The 14456-nt window shown below is 50.3% G+C and overlaps 1 protein-coding gene across 4 annotated transcripts in view; it reads right to left on the reverse strand.

Annotated features, from left to right (window-relative positions):
- SMTN (smoothelin) overlaps positions 1 to 14456 on the reverse strand; it is a 74798-nt gene that overhangs the window by 22182 nt on the left and 38160 nt on the right. For all 4 annotated transcript variants that reach the window (XM_054997066.1, XM_054997067.1, XM_054997064.1 and 1 more), the window contains exons 10-12: positions 10239 to 10310; positions 8804 to 9421; positions 6057 to 6145 (exon numbers count right to left, since the gene is read on the reverse strand). In XM_054997066.1, coding sequence (XP_054853041.1) covers positions 6057 to 6145; positions 8804 to 9421; positions 10239 to 10310 — 779 coding nt within the window. The remainder of the gene's footprint in view (positions 1 to 6056; positions 6146 to 8803; positions 9422 to 10238; positions 10311 to 14456) is intronic.

Genomic DNA, 14456 nt, shown 5'->3' on the forward strand with positions numbered 1-14456 from the left:
TGAGTCAGGTAGCCATCAGAGGCAAGAAATAACCACAGATAACAGATTGGTTGAGTAAACCTCATTCAAAGACACCGTGACCTCAAAGGCCCAGCCCCAGTTTCAAGATACAGTGCATGCATTTCTAAACTTCTTTTTTACAAAAAAAAAAAAAAATTCACACACACAGCACACAGAGTTTGAAACAAGTTTCATTTAAAAAAAGAAAGAAGCATATTTCTCGCCAATGCCACATTTCACATGTTCCCTGGTTGCTCATTAACGTTTAGGTAAGGTTTGGTTTGTGGATACCTCACAAAAAAACACTGAACAATCTTGGGATTTAAATCTGGGTGCAGAATTAAGCATCCAAAAATCTCTCTGCTTTCTCTTAAGTTTCCAGTCCTCATCGCTGCAATGACAGGCTTGAAAGTTGCATACTTGCTAAAATCTCTCATGGTAGAGCTGAGCTGAGAGGTTTTCTAGTGATCCAAAGGCAGTAATGGAGCCCAGAGAAACAAGTAGGATTTGAGTCCAGTGGCACCAACAAGATTTTCAGGGTATGAGCTTTTGAGAGTCAGAGCTCCCTTCCTCAGATACAGGAAGGAATAATATAGAGGTTTGCATGAAGGGAACACTCCACCTCCTTCTCCCTTCAGATGAAGGGAGCTTTGACTCTTGAAAGCTTATACCCTGAAAATCTTGTTGGTTTCTAAGGTGCCACTGGACTCAGAACCTGCTGTTCTACTGTAGACCAACACGGCTACCTACCTGAAACTATTTTCAGAGAAACAAGAAGCACAACTAAGGTGGGTTTGATCTCCTTTGTTACTTGTGTGGCTCTCTCCCCTCCCACAACAAAATTCAGATTGCAAACTTGTTGGAATAGGGCATTTCTCTTTGTTACATCACACACTGATGGAATACTACCACTCTTTTGGGTGATAGGATTTCCAAAGGCATGTGGACTTCAGACAGAAGGAGTAAGCCCCCACCCCGCCCCCAGGTCCCTTTCCTAGCTCTCTTCTCATCACCAAAACCAGGAACTCTGCTCAGCTGACCCTGCTGGGAAGGAAGAAGGGGCAATCTAAAGACAGCCAAACGGGAGGTGCAGGACCACTTCCGCACACTGAAACCCATCACCCATTCCCTACTGATGCCCTGGAACTGGGCGACTCACAAAGCTGCCACTCCGGGACAGGTGCACCTCCGAGTGCCTCCGGGTGCTAGAGAAAGTGGGCGGATGGGCCACCGGTTGCCTGGGCTCTTCAGTGCCCACAAAGTGAGCGCATGGATCCTCTGACTCCAGCAGCAGTGTGCTGGGGTCCTTCTCCTCACCAAGGTAGAGGCCAAGCATCTCCACATTTTGGCTCAGCTTCGCCTGCTCAGCCCACAGGGCAGCAGTTTCTTCCCGGAGGTCACTGACAGCGATTGCCAGAGGGCGCACCAGGCAGAGGGCCTCCTCCACGCGTTGCTCTATAGCCTGACGCCAGGTCTGCAGCTCCTTACGGATCTCCTGCAGTGCCTGGTGCAAGGGCTGTTCCAACACTAACTCCTGCATGCGGTCCAGGCTGGGGACAGGCACCCCCGGCATGACAACAAAGGGGGGTCACAGGGCTCGCTATATTGACTGTTTGCTAGCGTTAATGCAAGCCCCCAAAGTCACAAGAGACACATGCACGGACCCTGCCCAAAAGTCTTTTATAGCAGTGGCAAGACACCCACTCAGCCACACAAGCAGAGGAAGGGGGCGGGGGCTTCGTGTTGCTAACCAGCTATTCTTATCACAGAAGGGACACAAACGGGGGAAGAGGGCTGCAAGCAGCTCAGGAAGCTTCACAGTGACAGACAAAGGCAGAGTGATGGAGCTGGGCCAGGTGGTCAGGCGGGGGTGGGGCAGAGATAGTGACCAAGTGCAGTGAAAGGCAGCGGATGCAGCCGGGGTGAGGATGCCCCCTGGGGGATGCATGGATCCTCAGCCTTTTAGAAGGCACAGCCTTCCAGCACTCCATATACACACAGGCCTCTGAAAAGCAGGCCTGCACCATGCCCCCCTCCAAAATGTAACCCTCCAGCAAGGCAAGCTGCACTGGACGGGGGGGGGGGGGCTCACTAGTTGTGTAGGCCTGCACCTAATCCTGGCTGCTATACCATTCCGAGGCTTAGATCAGCCGTTCTCAAACTGGGGCTAAGAAAAGGACAGGTAAGCCAGCTGAGCAGTGGCATTCCCCCCCACCCCGCCCCCGCTCTGTTCCTTGTAGTAATCACTAGCACCCCACTCCCCTGTTTGATGTTCATCACAGGACATTGTTCACAGGTGCATCCATGGGCAATGCCATAAGCAAACAGAGATTTTCTGGCAAAGACAATTGGGGGGTGGGGGGGGCTAATTTGGGAGGATGGGTTTATGCAGTCAACTCTCTTGAATCAGGAGGAGCCATGCAGGGTGTGAAATCTACAGCACCTGGTCTCTCTAGCAAAACTGGCTTCTGACGTTTTATCAGGTATGTTTTTAAGCTCCAGCTATAGCCATAGAGGCTAGAACACTGTATTTTAAAAAACGAAAGCCAAGTATGCCTAATTTTACACCAAGAAACCAAATTCTAGTTGCCAACTCAGGAGGAGATACAGGACACCCCTGAATTCACAGGTGCTACCGCAAGGTAACATTTTTAAAGGCTACAGAGGATGAGAAACTCCAGTTCATCCCCCCCCCCCCGCCAATGATATAGCAAGGCTTAGTTTACACATGCAGTAGACGAGAGGATAAACCAGTGCCTGGGGTGTATCACTTCGCACTGCAGGTGAAGGAGGAAAACCAGCATGTCAGGAAACACAGATGAGAGCCCTTCTCCCCGATATACTAGTTTTCTATGCGGAGGGCTTTTTTTTTTTCTTTTGGATTCAGATAAGCAACCCGCCCCCCGCCCCTTTCAGCCTGTAAAAGCACTGTCCAGGCACAGGGTTACCATCTCACCTGCTGTCGCTATGCAACAGGCCAAATGCCCCGTGGGGTGAGGGAGGCCAATGTGGGGTTCCAAAGGCAATAGCGGCTGTTACCGTCCAAGTATTCTGTCCCGGCACATCCAGAGAGCCCCAACGGAAGGGGTGGGAAGGAGACAGTGCTTGGCATTCCTGCCCTCCCTCTGCTCACCTGAGGAGCCCTTTTGTAGACCGAGCTCTAGCCGAGAAAGCAGCCTTCCCTGCCGCTTCCTAAATAATGCACAGCTAAGGGAGATCAGGTTCCCCGGCCACTGCCGTCCCCTCTCAGCTTCGTTGCCTGAGTTCCCCCGGCCTTTAAGCTGCCTCTGATCCTCAAGACACGGTCTGACCTCCCCCCATACACTCCCACCCTCAATACAACAGCACTTGTCCCACTGATCTCACTACTGCTGTGCCCTCACCTGCGAGGGTTGGTGGGGTTGCCCTGAGACCCAGCTGGTGCAAGCGGGTGCTTTCCTGCTGGGCAGCGCAGCTCCTCCTGTAGCCCACCCGACACTCTGAGCTTCAGCTAATACCTTAACGAGAACCGACAGGCTGGCACCACCCATGGCAGGGATACTGGATGAGGCATTAGCCTAATTAGCCCAGGCAGGAGTGTTCCTGCTTCCTCTGCACCAGGCAGGGGGCTGCATCCCGAGCTTGGCAAGGACAGCAGGAAAGGGCAGGGGGCAGGCAGAGGGGTGATGCCAAGAACTGGATCAGCAGCTTCTACCCTCATTAAACAGCCCTCGCTGGCTCGGCCCAGATGAGCACCACTGGGCCAAGCACATCAGGAATCCTCCTTGCCCCCCACCTGGGGCACCTGACCTTCTGCCAAGGGCGGCAATGCATCTCCACGTCTAGACATTTTGCACCAGCCTCAGTGAGCAGCAACCGAGATGCCTGAAAGCACGAGGAACTGGCAGAGGCCCCAGAGAGGCCCCCTAAGATAAACTGTGATGAGCTTCTTTGTCTCAACCATCTCAACATCACCTCAAGCTGTCGGTGAGCCAGCTGGGGGAAAGGGTTGGAAGGAGGTGGGGAGAAATTCCTTTGAAGGGGAGGGGGAGACCCACACAGACAGGCAGACATCAGCACCGGCGGTGGCCAACTCATGGGGCTCCTAAAAGGGTGCCACGTGACTCACCGGCACGCATCACCTTAAATGGCCGGACAAACCCTCAACCAGCTTCTCAGTTTGGGACCAGCTGAGGATGGCAGCAAGCACCCCAAGGATGCGCTCCCCTCTCCCTTGCAGGATCCATCAGTTTAAAGTTTGTAACCAGCTGTGGCATACAGTCCCTTTCCCACCACAGAGTGCACCTGGCAGGGTCAACAGGAATGAGAATCTCGGGATCCAGGCACTCCTGTGCTGAGAAAGATCAACATTTATGAAATTGCCAACACCGAGAGGGAAACGACAAGTGTTCTTATTCTTCTGCTTTTACTCCTTTGTATAACTTCTCGTATCGCTAGCCACGGGGAACAGCAAAGGGCACTGAAGCTCCGCCACGTGAGATTTCAGCAGGTGTTGCTCCCTACACTCGCGAGAACCGCTTCAAAATCAAGAGGGAAAGAGAGTTGCTTTTCTGAGAACAGGAAGCTGAGATGCTCCGGAAACACATTTCTGCACCCCAGACCTACATTCGACACTTTTTCACATTACTGCAGGATTGCAGCGTATGCACAGCCCTGCCTCACCCTCAGCTCCTGGACAAACGTATGGTTCTCAAACCAGGCTGTATGCATTACTCCTACCATTTCTTCTCTCCTGCCCGAGAGAAACAGCTGCCTGAATGCTCAGCACTGACACACGGGGAGAGGTCAATGCTCACAGGGGCTTGCCCATGAGGTGGGACGAGGGGTTTCCGGTCTTTTCCCAGGTACCCCTGCCCTGCAGAAACCAAGATCTTCCAGCCTGTAGAAACTGGTACTTTTTTACTGTGTGCTTTTCCTAAAGTTGTTGCTGCTTCATTATTAGAAATCTTTCAGGGGCTGCTGGGGCCAAAACTGGAAACAGGTAGCTGCATCTCAATAGGCTGGATGCCAGTAGTGTATCATGGCAGGGAAGCTGCTTGCTAGATGAAAAGACCGGCTCCTCCTTTTTTGGACTGTCAAGAACTCTGAAACTTCACATTGCACATCTGGGGGGAGAAAGTTTGCAGACCTAAAGACAGGCTGGGGGCTTCCCTATCTCTCTCTCTCTCTCTCTGTGTGTGTGTCCAATGCATTACATCCCCCCCCCCTTTTAAGTGAATGGCTGACATTCCCTCCTAATGAAAGAAAGCAAAGCTTTGCACTGAGGGAACCTGATAACAGCAAAGCCTGTGTGCGTGCTCAGTCTGGGCTCTCAAGGCCAGGAATTCTGCTGACTGTGTGCACACGCAAATGGTTAGGTTCCCAGATCATGAAGAAATACCTCGAGCCTGACAGGGTCGTCCTGCCACCTACACCTACCAGCACTTCCTCCCATAGTTCATAATGCTGGACATTTTGCTCAAAAGAAGCCTTTTGCAAATGCACACTCCCTTTGTCCCAAGGAGACAGAAAGCTGGGGACCAGCTGCAGGGGGAAAGGGTGGGGTCATTTCTGACACTTCACTCCAAGACTGAAAGGGAGGATTCTTAAGACGCACAGCCTTGAGGATTTTATCCATTAAGATGTGCACTGCTGATGCAAATTACCAGCATTTAGTGCCCTTTTGAATGAACAGAGCTGTAGGCACATCATGAGGAACCTATTATGTTCATTTGTTTTGTTTTGCACTGCTCCCTGACAACCTAGAGCCCCCAAACCCCACCCCCTTCCTCCTTCCATTTCACTAGCTTTTTTTAAAAAAAAAAACAAGAATCCAACTCTAGGAAGCAGAACCAGTTGTGCCAAATGAGCAAATGGGCAGAGTTCTCAATCCCTTCTGACAGCATCATGATCCACTGGCATGCAAGAATTCTCCACTGGCACGCAACCCTCTGGCCCAAGCAGCACGCATTTACCACCCCAAATCTAGCCATGAACACCATAGTAGGGGTCTGGTTTCCCATCCTGACAAGTGGTTCTGGAAAAAGAAACCGAAGGGAAGAGGAAAGAGCACTCACCTTCTGACGGCTGCTGGCATGGCTGCTGCTACCAACACTGCTGGTGGTGGTGATTCGGACGGGGGTGCTTCCCAACCCCAGGGTGAGCTCTGCAGGGTGGGGAGAAGGCACAAGCATGAGAGCAAGTGGCTGGCAAACAGAGGGAGAGGGAGGCTGAACTGCTGGCACACTGGGAGTTGGCCACGATTTTCATTTTGTGAATTTACATCCCACAAGGCAGCTTTAAAAAAAAAACACCAGAAAATACATCTGATAAAAACCAACAAACCAACGAGAGAAAGAATAAATGTCTGGAACAAACTTTAAAACATATATAATACAAAAATGACTAGCAAAGACAGTAAGATCAGCAGCGGATTAAAATCTCTAAGAGGGACGCTTTTAAAAAGGGAAAACTTTGGCAATGTACTCAAAACAGCCAAGTAGTCTCAGAATGGCAGCAGATAAAATCTGTAAAAGATGCAAATTAGAACATCTTTTAACAAACAACTGTATTCAGCTGCAGAGACAGAGCTGCCAGCTACCTTGAGAAAAATGTCCTGTCCCTTTAATGGAAATTTAATAGAATGTTATTTACTTCTAGGCCACGAAAAGCATTAGTTGCCCATTTCTCCTTTTTTTTTTTGTCGACAACTTACGGCAACCCCACAAAAGTTTTCAAGGAAGAGATATTCAGTGGTGGTTTGCCCTTGCCTGCCTCTGTGTAGCAACCCTAAACTTCCTTGATGGCTTCCCATTCAAGTCCTAATTAAGAACCCCTGCTTAACTTTCGAGATCTGATAAGATTGGGCTAGCCTGGGCTATCCAGGTCAGGAAGAATGTGAAAGTGCTATCAAGTCGCAGCTGACTCACGGTGACCCCATAGGGTTTTCAAGGAAAGAGACAAACAGGGGTGGTTTACCCTTGCCTGCCTCTGTGTTGCAACCCTGGATTTCACTGGTGGTCTCCCATTCAAGTACTAACCAGGCCGACTCTGCTTAGCTTCCAACATCCGACAAGGTCCGATCCAAGTCATCCAAGTCAGGGACATAACATTTTTCTTCAAGCTTGCTGGCAACCCTACATACAAATAACTTCTCAAGTTACTAATCCACAAAAAAGTACTAGCCTCTGCCTCTGTTAAAGAGATTCAAGCCTCTTCCAAATGCTTCCCTGTCTGAAGGAAGGAAATTTTTGCTTTCTGCAGACTACCACACCATATATCTCCTCCACCGGAGACAAGAGTAAACTAGAAAGGAAATCAGATTTTAAAACCTTATAAAGTCTGGAGCTCTTCTAATAGAGCTTTCCACTGCCATGATCCACACACTCATCCCCCTCATCCCAGCACAAGACTCAGCATCACATGCAGCAGAATACAGCAAGAAGTGAGTATAAGATGAACCTCACACACACACACACCAAAATACAAAAACACACACACAAAACTAGACACATACCCCAAATCCAAACATCTGTGTCAGCAGCAGCCCCCCAACTGGTATCACCTGAGGCACTGGAGGGGGAAATAGCACCCTTCAATGAACCTACCCCAGCGGCAAAGAGGAAGTTCCTATGAACCACATATTCCCTGGAGAAACTGTCCTCCTCCAAAGAGCAGAACTTAAAAGGGTTCATTCCCGCTGCGCTCACATACACAAAAACTTTCCACTCCATCCTTAAGAGGATAAATCGCAGCCCATCAAGCCATGACAGCAGTTTATCCTTCCAGGAATAAGAGAGTTTCCAAACTTTGGGATCACAGGCAAACACTCGCTGCCAACATCTATCTTGACATCGCCCTAAATACCTCAATCTCTCTAGAAATGTTTCCCTCCCCACAGCTGCTGTTTCAAACAGTCCAGAGGAAAGAAAAACAACTCCTATCCCCAAAATCTCCTTTAGAAAGAACGGACAAATGCATTCTTTGACACAAGGGCAAAGGTAGCTATGCGGTAGCCCCAGACCATTAGGTAAGTATCCCAATACAGAGACACACCATGCACACACACCAGAGTCTGTCATGCAGCCCCAAAACTAAAGCAGGTGGCACTGGTTGGTAAACGCACACGTATGAGGATAGCAGGCAGGACGCTGCCGACAGCTAGAGAGGTACAATGCATACCTCCATCCAAGAAGTTTCGCTCACCATCAACAAAATTCATTTAAATTTTCCTCAACGTTCCTACTCCCCCCCCACCCACACACACACATGCATTCTCTAAATTCTCCTGGTATCTCACTGTAGATGGAATGTTTGTTGGTTGAAGCAGTTTTATGGCAGGAACACACCTCTGTGGCAAGCAGAAATTTCACAGGTGAATGATATCTAGAGATGACTAGACATGGGGAAATTGCCTCTCATGCACTTTTAGGCACAGAGTTCTTGCCCCACTGAAAGAATGTAAAATCCTCAATACATAAACCGCCCCGTTCCCTCAAGAAATGACTTTCATCCTATAAAATTCTTTTAACTTTTCTTTTAGCTACAGGTGTCCCTTGACCCATTCAGATTCAACTTGGAATTCAGTGGCAGCTCTACCCAGAGGATGCCCCATCCTGACCCAAAGTCCAAATGGAGAAAAAGCAACCGTTGCTTGTCCCCTTGGACCTGAACCAGTCCCAAAATCCTAGGATTTTGAACAGAAGAAAGACCCCCCAAGCGAGGGGTTCCATGAATCCCCCTCCTGCAACCCCATCCTTAATGTCCCAACTGTCAATGCTATTTCGCCCCAAGCAGGCTGCACCATGGTACATCCCCCACTCACCTGCCCGCTGGCTGCCTGGTGTCCCCACAACATGGCTTCGGATGGGCTGACTGCGATTGTCCTTGATCTCGATGGTGAAAAGGGTTTTCATGGCGTCGTTGGTGCTGGGGTTGTGCGCTGGGGAAGGCAGGAGGTTGCAAGAGGAGGCGCTCGGCTGGGTACGGGGTTCCTCTGAGCTGGCAGACGTCCCCTTGGCATTTTCAACAGGCTGTCGGGCAGGTGTCAACTTACTGTTCTGCCATTGGTTATTGTAGCTCCTCCCCTTGGGGCCACCCACTTCTTGAGGGCTGGCTGGACCCTGAGCAGAAGGCCTGACTGTCCCAGCTTTTGCTTGAGAAGAAGTGGGCTTTGCAGCCTGCTCTGTGCCAGTACTGCAGTTCGCTGATTGCCTGGTGCCATCTGGGAGTGCACAGCCAACGCCGTCGCCACGGACTCCCCTGGGTAAGTCTGTCACACGCCGGGGGTGCAGGAACTGCTGTTGCTGCTGCAGAACACGAGAGCCTTTGTTGGCACTCTCCCCCTTTGGGGGGCCGGTTTGATTGGGGGGCTCCGAGCTGAACTTGCGAGCACGTTCCCACACAGAACCAGACCTCTGGAAGGGCTGCTCCCGTCGGGGATCTGCAGAAGGGGGTGGGGCAGAGAGAGAGAGAGAGAGAGAGAGAGAGAGAGAGAGAGAGAGAGAGAGAGATGTGTTTGTTGGCTGGGGAACGAAGACCAGTTCTATCACAGCTGGGAATCCTGCCAAGCTTCTTGATAGAAATTTTGAACCCTGCAGAAGAAAATGCTTATGCTTTCCTACCTCCCCTATCATTGCAACTATCTAGCAACTATTTCTCAATAAAAAAACCCTTCTACTCAGCTAATTCCCATTGTAGGAGAGCCTTTTCCTCTTTTTCTGAATTGCCCCAGGAAAAGAAAGAAAGTCCACATCTGGAAAGGCAGGCTTCACTCTATTACCACTTTCCCTGTAACTCCAAGCCAAGCTAATGATTAGGCCCTCTAAGTGGACTCTAGGGCTCCCCCCCCCCCCGCCCATTTCTCCTTTTATCCACTTACAGACACTAGGAGAGCCCCTCTTGCAGAATGAGTAATTGAGCGGCTGAGGCATTGGTGCATGTTGGATAGTCGCAGGCCGCTGCTACAACACATATTAAATCCTATCCTTCCCTGGGCCCGTATTGCATCTATCACATCCCTCCAAGCAGCACATCAATGATCCATCCAGCAAAGAATCCCCCCCCACCCTTATTTACTCAGTTGAACCAGATGGGCAAGCTCAGAGCTGGGCTAGCAGCACCAGGCAAAACCTGAGAGCGTGAGTCTTGGGGAGTACCATTACCAGCACTTCCGTGTTTTTGCCTGGCAAGGTGAAAAAAGAGCAGATGTGCCAGAACAAAAGTGCATGCCTAGCATTTCGAAAAGGCCAGGAAGTTACCTGCAGTGGTGGTGGGTAGTGGGGCCGTCTGTGTGGTGTTGCAGCAGGGCGCGGGGACATCGTGTGAAGGAGCTGCTGGGCAGAAAGTCAGGAAAAGATTGGTGGAGAATGTCAAGGAAGAAAGAAAAGAGGAAAATAAAGTTGCATTAGACATGGGGATTCCCAAACTCCCAGCTCCTTCAAACATTCAGGTCCAATAGCAAACCCCCAATCCTTATTCCATGGGTCAGAAACCCCCCACCGTGTCTCGATCCACTTGGCAAAGATATGAATAATCAGCATGTATACTGCTTTTTGGAGCAATAAGTGAGCTTCACATTTATATTGGTTTAAAATATTTATATCCTGCTTTTCTCACAACTATAGGCACGAACCAAAAAAAAAAAAAAGACCCACAATTCGTGGTCCATAGCATCCCACGAACCACGAACTTCCGACCTTTTTCCAGTTCACGAATTGGTTCATGGCATTTCAACTGCACCGCACCGGCTGCTGAAGCCGGTGAGGGGTGTTTGAAACAGACAGCCCCTTTTTTCTGCTGCCCGGGCAGCAGGAGAAGAGGGCTATCAGTTTCACAGACCCTACACCGTTTCAGCCCATCAGCTGAACCCAGTGCGGGGTCTGTGAAACTGACAGCCCCATTCTCCTGCAAGGGGCTGTCAGCTTCACTCACCCCACACCAGTTTCAGCCCATTGGCTGTACCCAGCACAGGGTCTGCGAAACTGACAGCCCCTTTCTCCTGCCACTCTGACTGTGAGTTTCACAGACCCCATGCTGGGTTCAGCCGATGGGCTGAAACTGGCGCAGGATCTGTGAAACTCCGAACCAGCCACGGAACAGTTAGAAAAAGTCATTTTTTCCGTAAAAACGTGGTCCCACTGAATGTGTGTTTCTCTGCAAACAAACCAGCCGTTCTGTCCCGAATTTTGTTCCATGGTTCGCTTCATGCCCATCTCTACTCACAACCAACGGGACTTAATAGCAGCTTACATAGTTAAAATTGGCTAAAATCTCATTTTCAAAAATAAAAACATGAAGAAAAAAGGAGAAAACACCGTTTATCTTATGATAAAAACTGAACCCCCTTCACAAGACTCATAAAAAAAAAAGACTCCCAAATCCCTGTAAGGTTAGGGCCTTCTCTAAGTCCTCAGGAAGTCAGTTCCATAGAACAGGGGTGGTCCACAAGAAAGACTCAGTGGAAACATTTCTTGCTAGCGTGAGTGGAGGAACTGCTAATAATCCCTAGTTCATGTCCTTATGACAGCCAGGCAAAGCAGATCACACTACTATCATACCCACGCTGCATACAGGACAGAGAGACTGTAGCTTGCCAAACACCAGTGCAGTATCTATGTTAGTCTGCTGCAGCAAAACAAAAGGGGAGTCCTGCGGCAACTGAAAGAGTAACATGTTTATTGCAGCAGAAATCTTGTGAGCTCACAGCAGTTAAAGATTTAAACCAAGGACTTCCTGATTCAACGCTTAGCCTTTCTGCCACCATCATAATACATGCCTCTCTCATTTGCATTTTTTATGCATTGAACACTTCCAGCTGCTGAAAGAAGATGGGGAAGCTGCCAACTCCCCGCCTTCACTTCTCCTCCTACCCCACTTCCCCAACATCTAAGGCCCTGCATTAGACCCTGGCATCACTATAACCACAGGGGGTGGCAGGCCCGTCTATCGTCCCCTCATCCTGCAACATCCAGACCCTCCAAAGCCTCCAACCTTGTAATTCCGGTAATGATACCTAGCATTTATAAAGCATATTTTTATGGTTCACAGCACTTTACATGCACATTACATCAGTGTGATGCAGGGGTGTTAGTGATGGACTATGACCAGCAGCAGCGCCAGGGTTTTTGGCACCCACAGCCAGCCAGCAGGCTGGGCGCCCGCGCATGCACACACACACAGCCTGCGTGATGACGCCACATGTGACGTCATCACAGGCACATGCGCGCCGCAAGCCCAATTGCTGAGGTGGGCAGCTGGGACAGCACGCGAGTGGCCTCCGAGCTCTCCTGCTTGGTTGCCCTGCACCCCCGCAGATGCCTGCTCGCAGCTGCTGCACCCGGCTGGGGGGCATGTGCTGGCGGCGGCAGCTCCGTGGCACGCACTCCCACCCCTGCGCCTCCTCCGGCGCCCCCTCCGGCACCCCATGCCCTGAGGCCACCGCCTACCTGGCCTCTATGGGTGCACCGGCCCTGACTTTGCGGAAAGTCAGGCTCAAATCCCAGCCCAGCTATGAAGTTCACTAGGTTATCCTAGGCAGCCACAGCCTATCGAACCTCACAGGTCCATTGTAAACTTATAAACGAAGAGGAGACTCTGTATGCCACACTGAGGCTGAGTGGGCTAAAGCTCTAACCAATTAAACAAAAAACTCTTTACAACTATGTAAGGGGGTGAGTAATTGAGTGGGTGGGTATGAGAAAGAGAGAAGGGGGGAGGCTGAGCGAGATCAAGGAAGCATTTGAAATCCGTACTTTCCAGCTTGTAATTGTGCCATGACAGAACCTATCCTGCATTCTAGGGCGCTCTCCCTGTCCTTGACCTTTGCCGTCACAACACACACACACCCCAGCTGAGCCCTCAGACATTCCCTTACATACAATCCCTCTCCCACCTCCTTCAAAGGCCATGTGTAGCCCCTGACACTGCGACCAAGAGGGAAGGTTCAGATAGATCTGTGCCTGGCCAAACTCAGAAGCCCCTTGTAGGCACATGGCTCCGAAGAGCTGAGAGAGAGCGAAGACTAGGCTGCCAGGGAACAAAGGAACACGGACAGCAACAGACCCGCATTTAGGAGCCTCAACTGGGGGTAGTTCCAGGGGGAAAGCAACAGGCACAAGGAGTACGGATCTTCCTACCTGCCCTACTTTGTTACAGCAAATTGCTCTCTTCTCATCCAGCTGTCTTGCATTAGAGAAGTGGCAAGATGGGAATAGGCCAGACCCGTGTGAATTAAGGGTAAATTGCCATCTCCAGTTGTTTGCAGCTAACAACGGATATTCAGAAGTACAAGAAGTAGTCGCAACAAAATGTTGTAGACTGTGGAGACAGCCATCAGCCATCTCCACAGCCGTCCAAGGCAGACTTCCCTGTTCCTGCCTCTCTACTCAGCCAGCCATCCTGTCCTGTTAGTTTGCCTCCCCAGCAGCCTTTCCTGTTACTCTTCCCGCCGCCACCAAGAGTCTTTACCTCATTCTTGCCTCCCAAAGACCCTCAACACAGCGCTTGCCCTCCCTGGGGCAGATGGGCTCAGCGCTGGCCCTTCCTGGGCCTGTAGGGTCTTGCCACATTTCCATACTGGCCAAGTGGTGGGGCTCTATGCACCCCAGTACTGGCTCGGCATCTGTTGGGCACGGGCGGCTTTCAGCCAGTGCACCTGGGTGGTTCGCAGCTGGCACAATCAGAGCCTGGAGTGCCACACAGCCACACTATCTGGATCTCCAGTGGATCACTACCGTAGCAGCTGGACTGGGGGAGAGAGAAGCCCTGGCCTCGCTCCTCCAGCAGCAACACTCTGTTCAACCCATCTTTTATGTTGGCTGGGTCGTTTGGAGTGTCCAGCAGTCACATAGTTCCAGCGGGCCCATCCAGCAGCTCTTTGGAGAGTGCAGGTACAGAGGGCAGGCAAGTTTTGGGGTGGGGGATTCAAACCCTCCCCCATTTTGTATTTTTTATTTTTTGGCAACTCTGGGGAGTAGTGCTCTTCCAAGGCTGCAGAAGCCTGTGGCATGATCTGAAGTGGCCCCAGTCCTCATATATACAGGTCGGGGCCACTTCAACATTAGATATAACATACTGCCTTTGTACATGGAGGTTTATTTATCTATCCAGGATAACAGCTGTAATAGTCCTATCCTTTGTGAATTCATCTGTTTTTCTTTAAAACCATCTATATTAGTGGCCATCCCCATATTTTGCATTTATGAAATCTGTAACAATGTAAGAGTCTTGCCAGGTTAGCCTAAAAGGACAATCTACTGACCTAACTTACAGAGCTGTTGTGATAAGATAAAGGATGTAAAGCACTTTGAACACTTGAACGCTGCTGCGTGCGACACCACTCAGCTAGAAAACGAGGAAGTTCACAAAGAGGTCATAAAGCTGAGGGCCTTCCCCATTGACCAGACCTCTTCTGTGCAACAATGTCACATAGGAGCTAAGAACACCCTCTAGTCCAATGTTCACTCCGCTTCCAAAGG

The sequence above is a fragment of the Eublepharis macularius genome, chromosome 13 (genome assembly GCF_028583425.1).
Source record: "Eublepharis macularius isolate TG4126 chromosome 13, MPM_Emac_v1.0, whole genome shotgun sequence".
Lineage (NCBI taxonomy): Eukaryota > Metazoa > Chordata > Lepidosauria > Squamata > Eublepharidae > Eublepharis > Eublepharis macularius.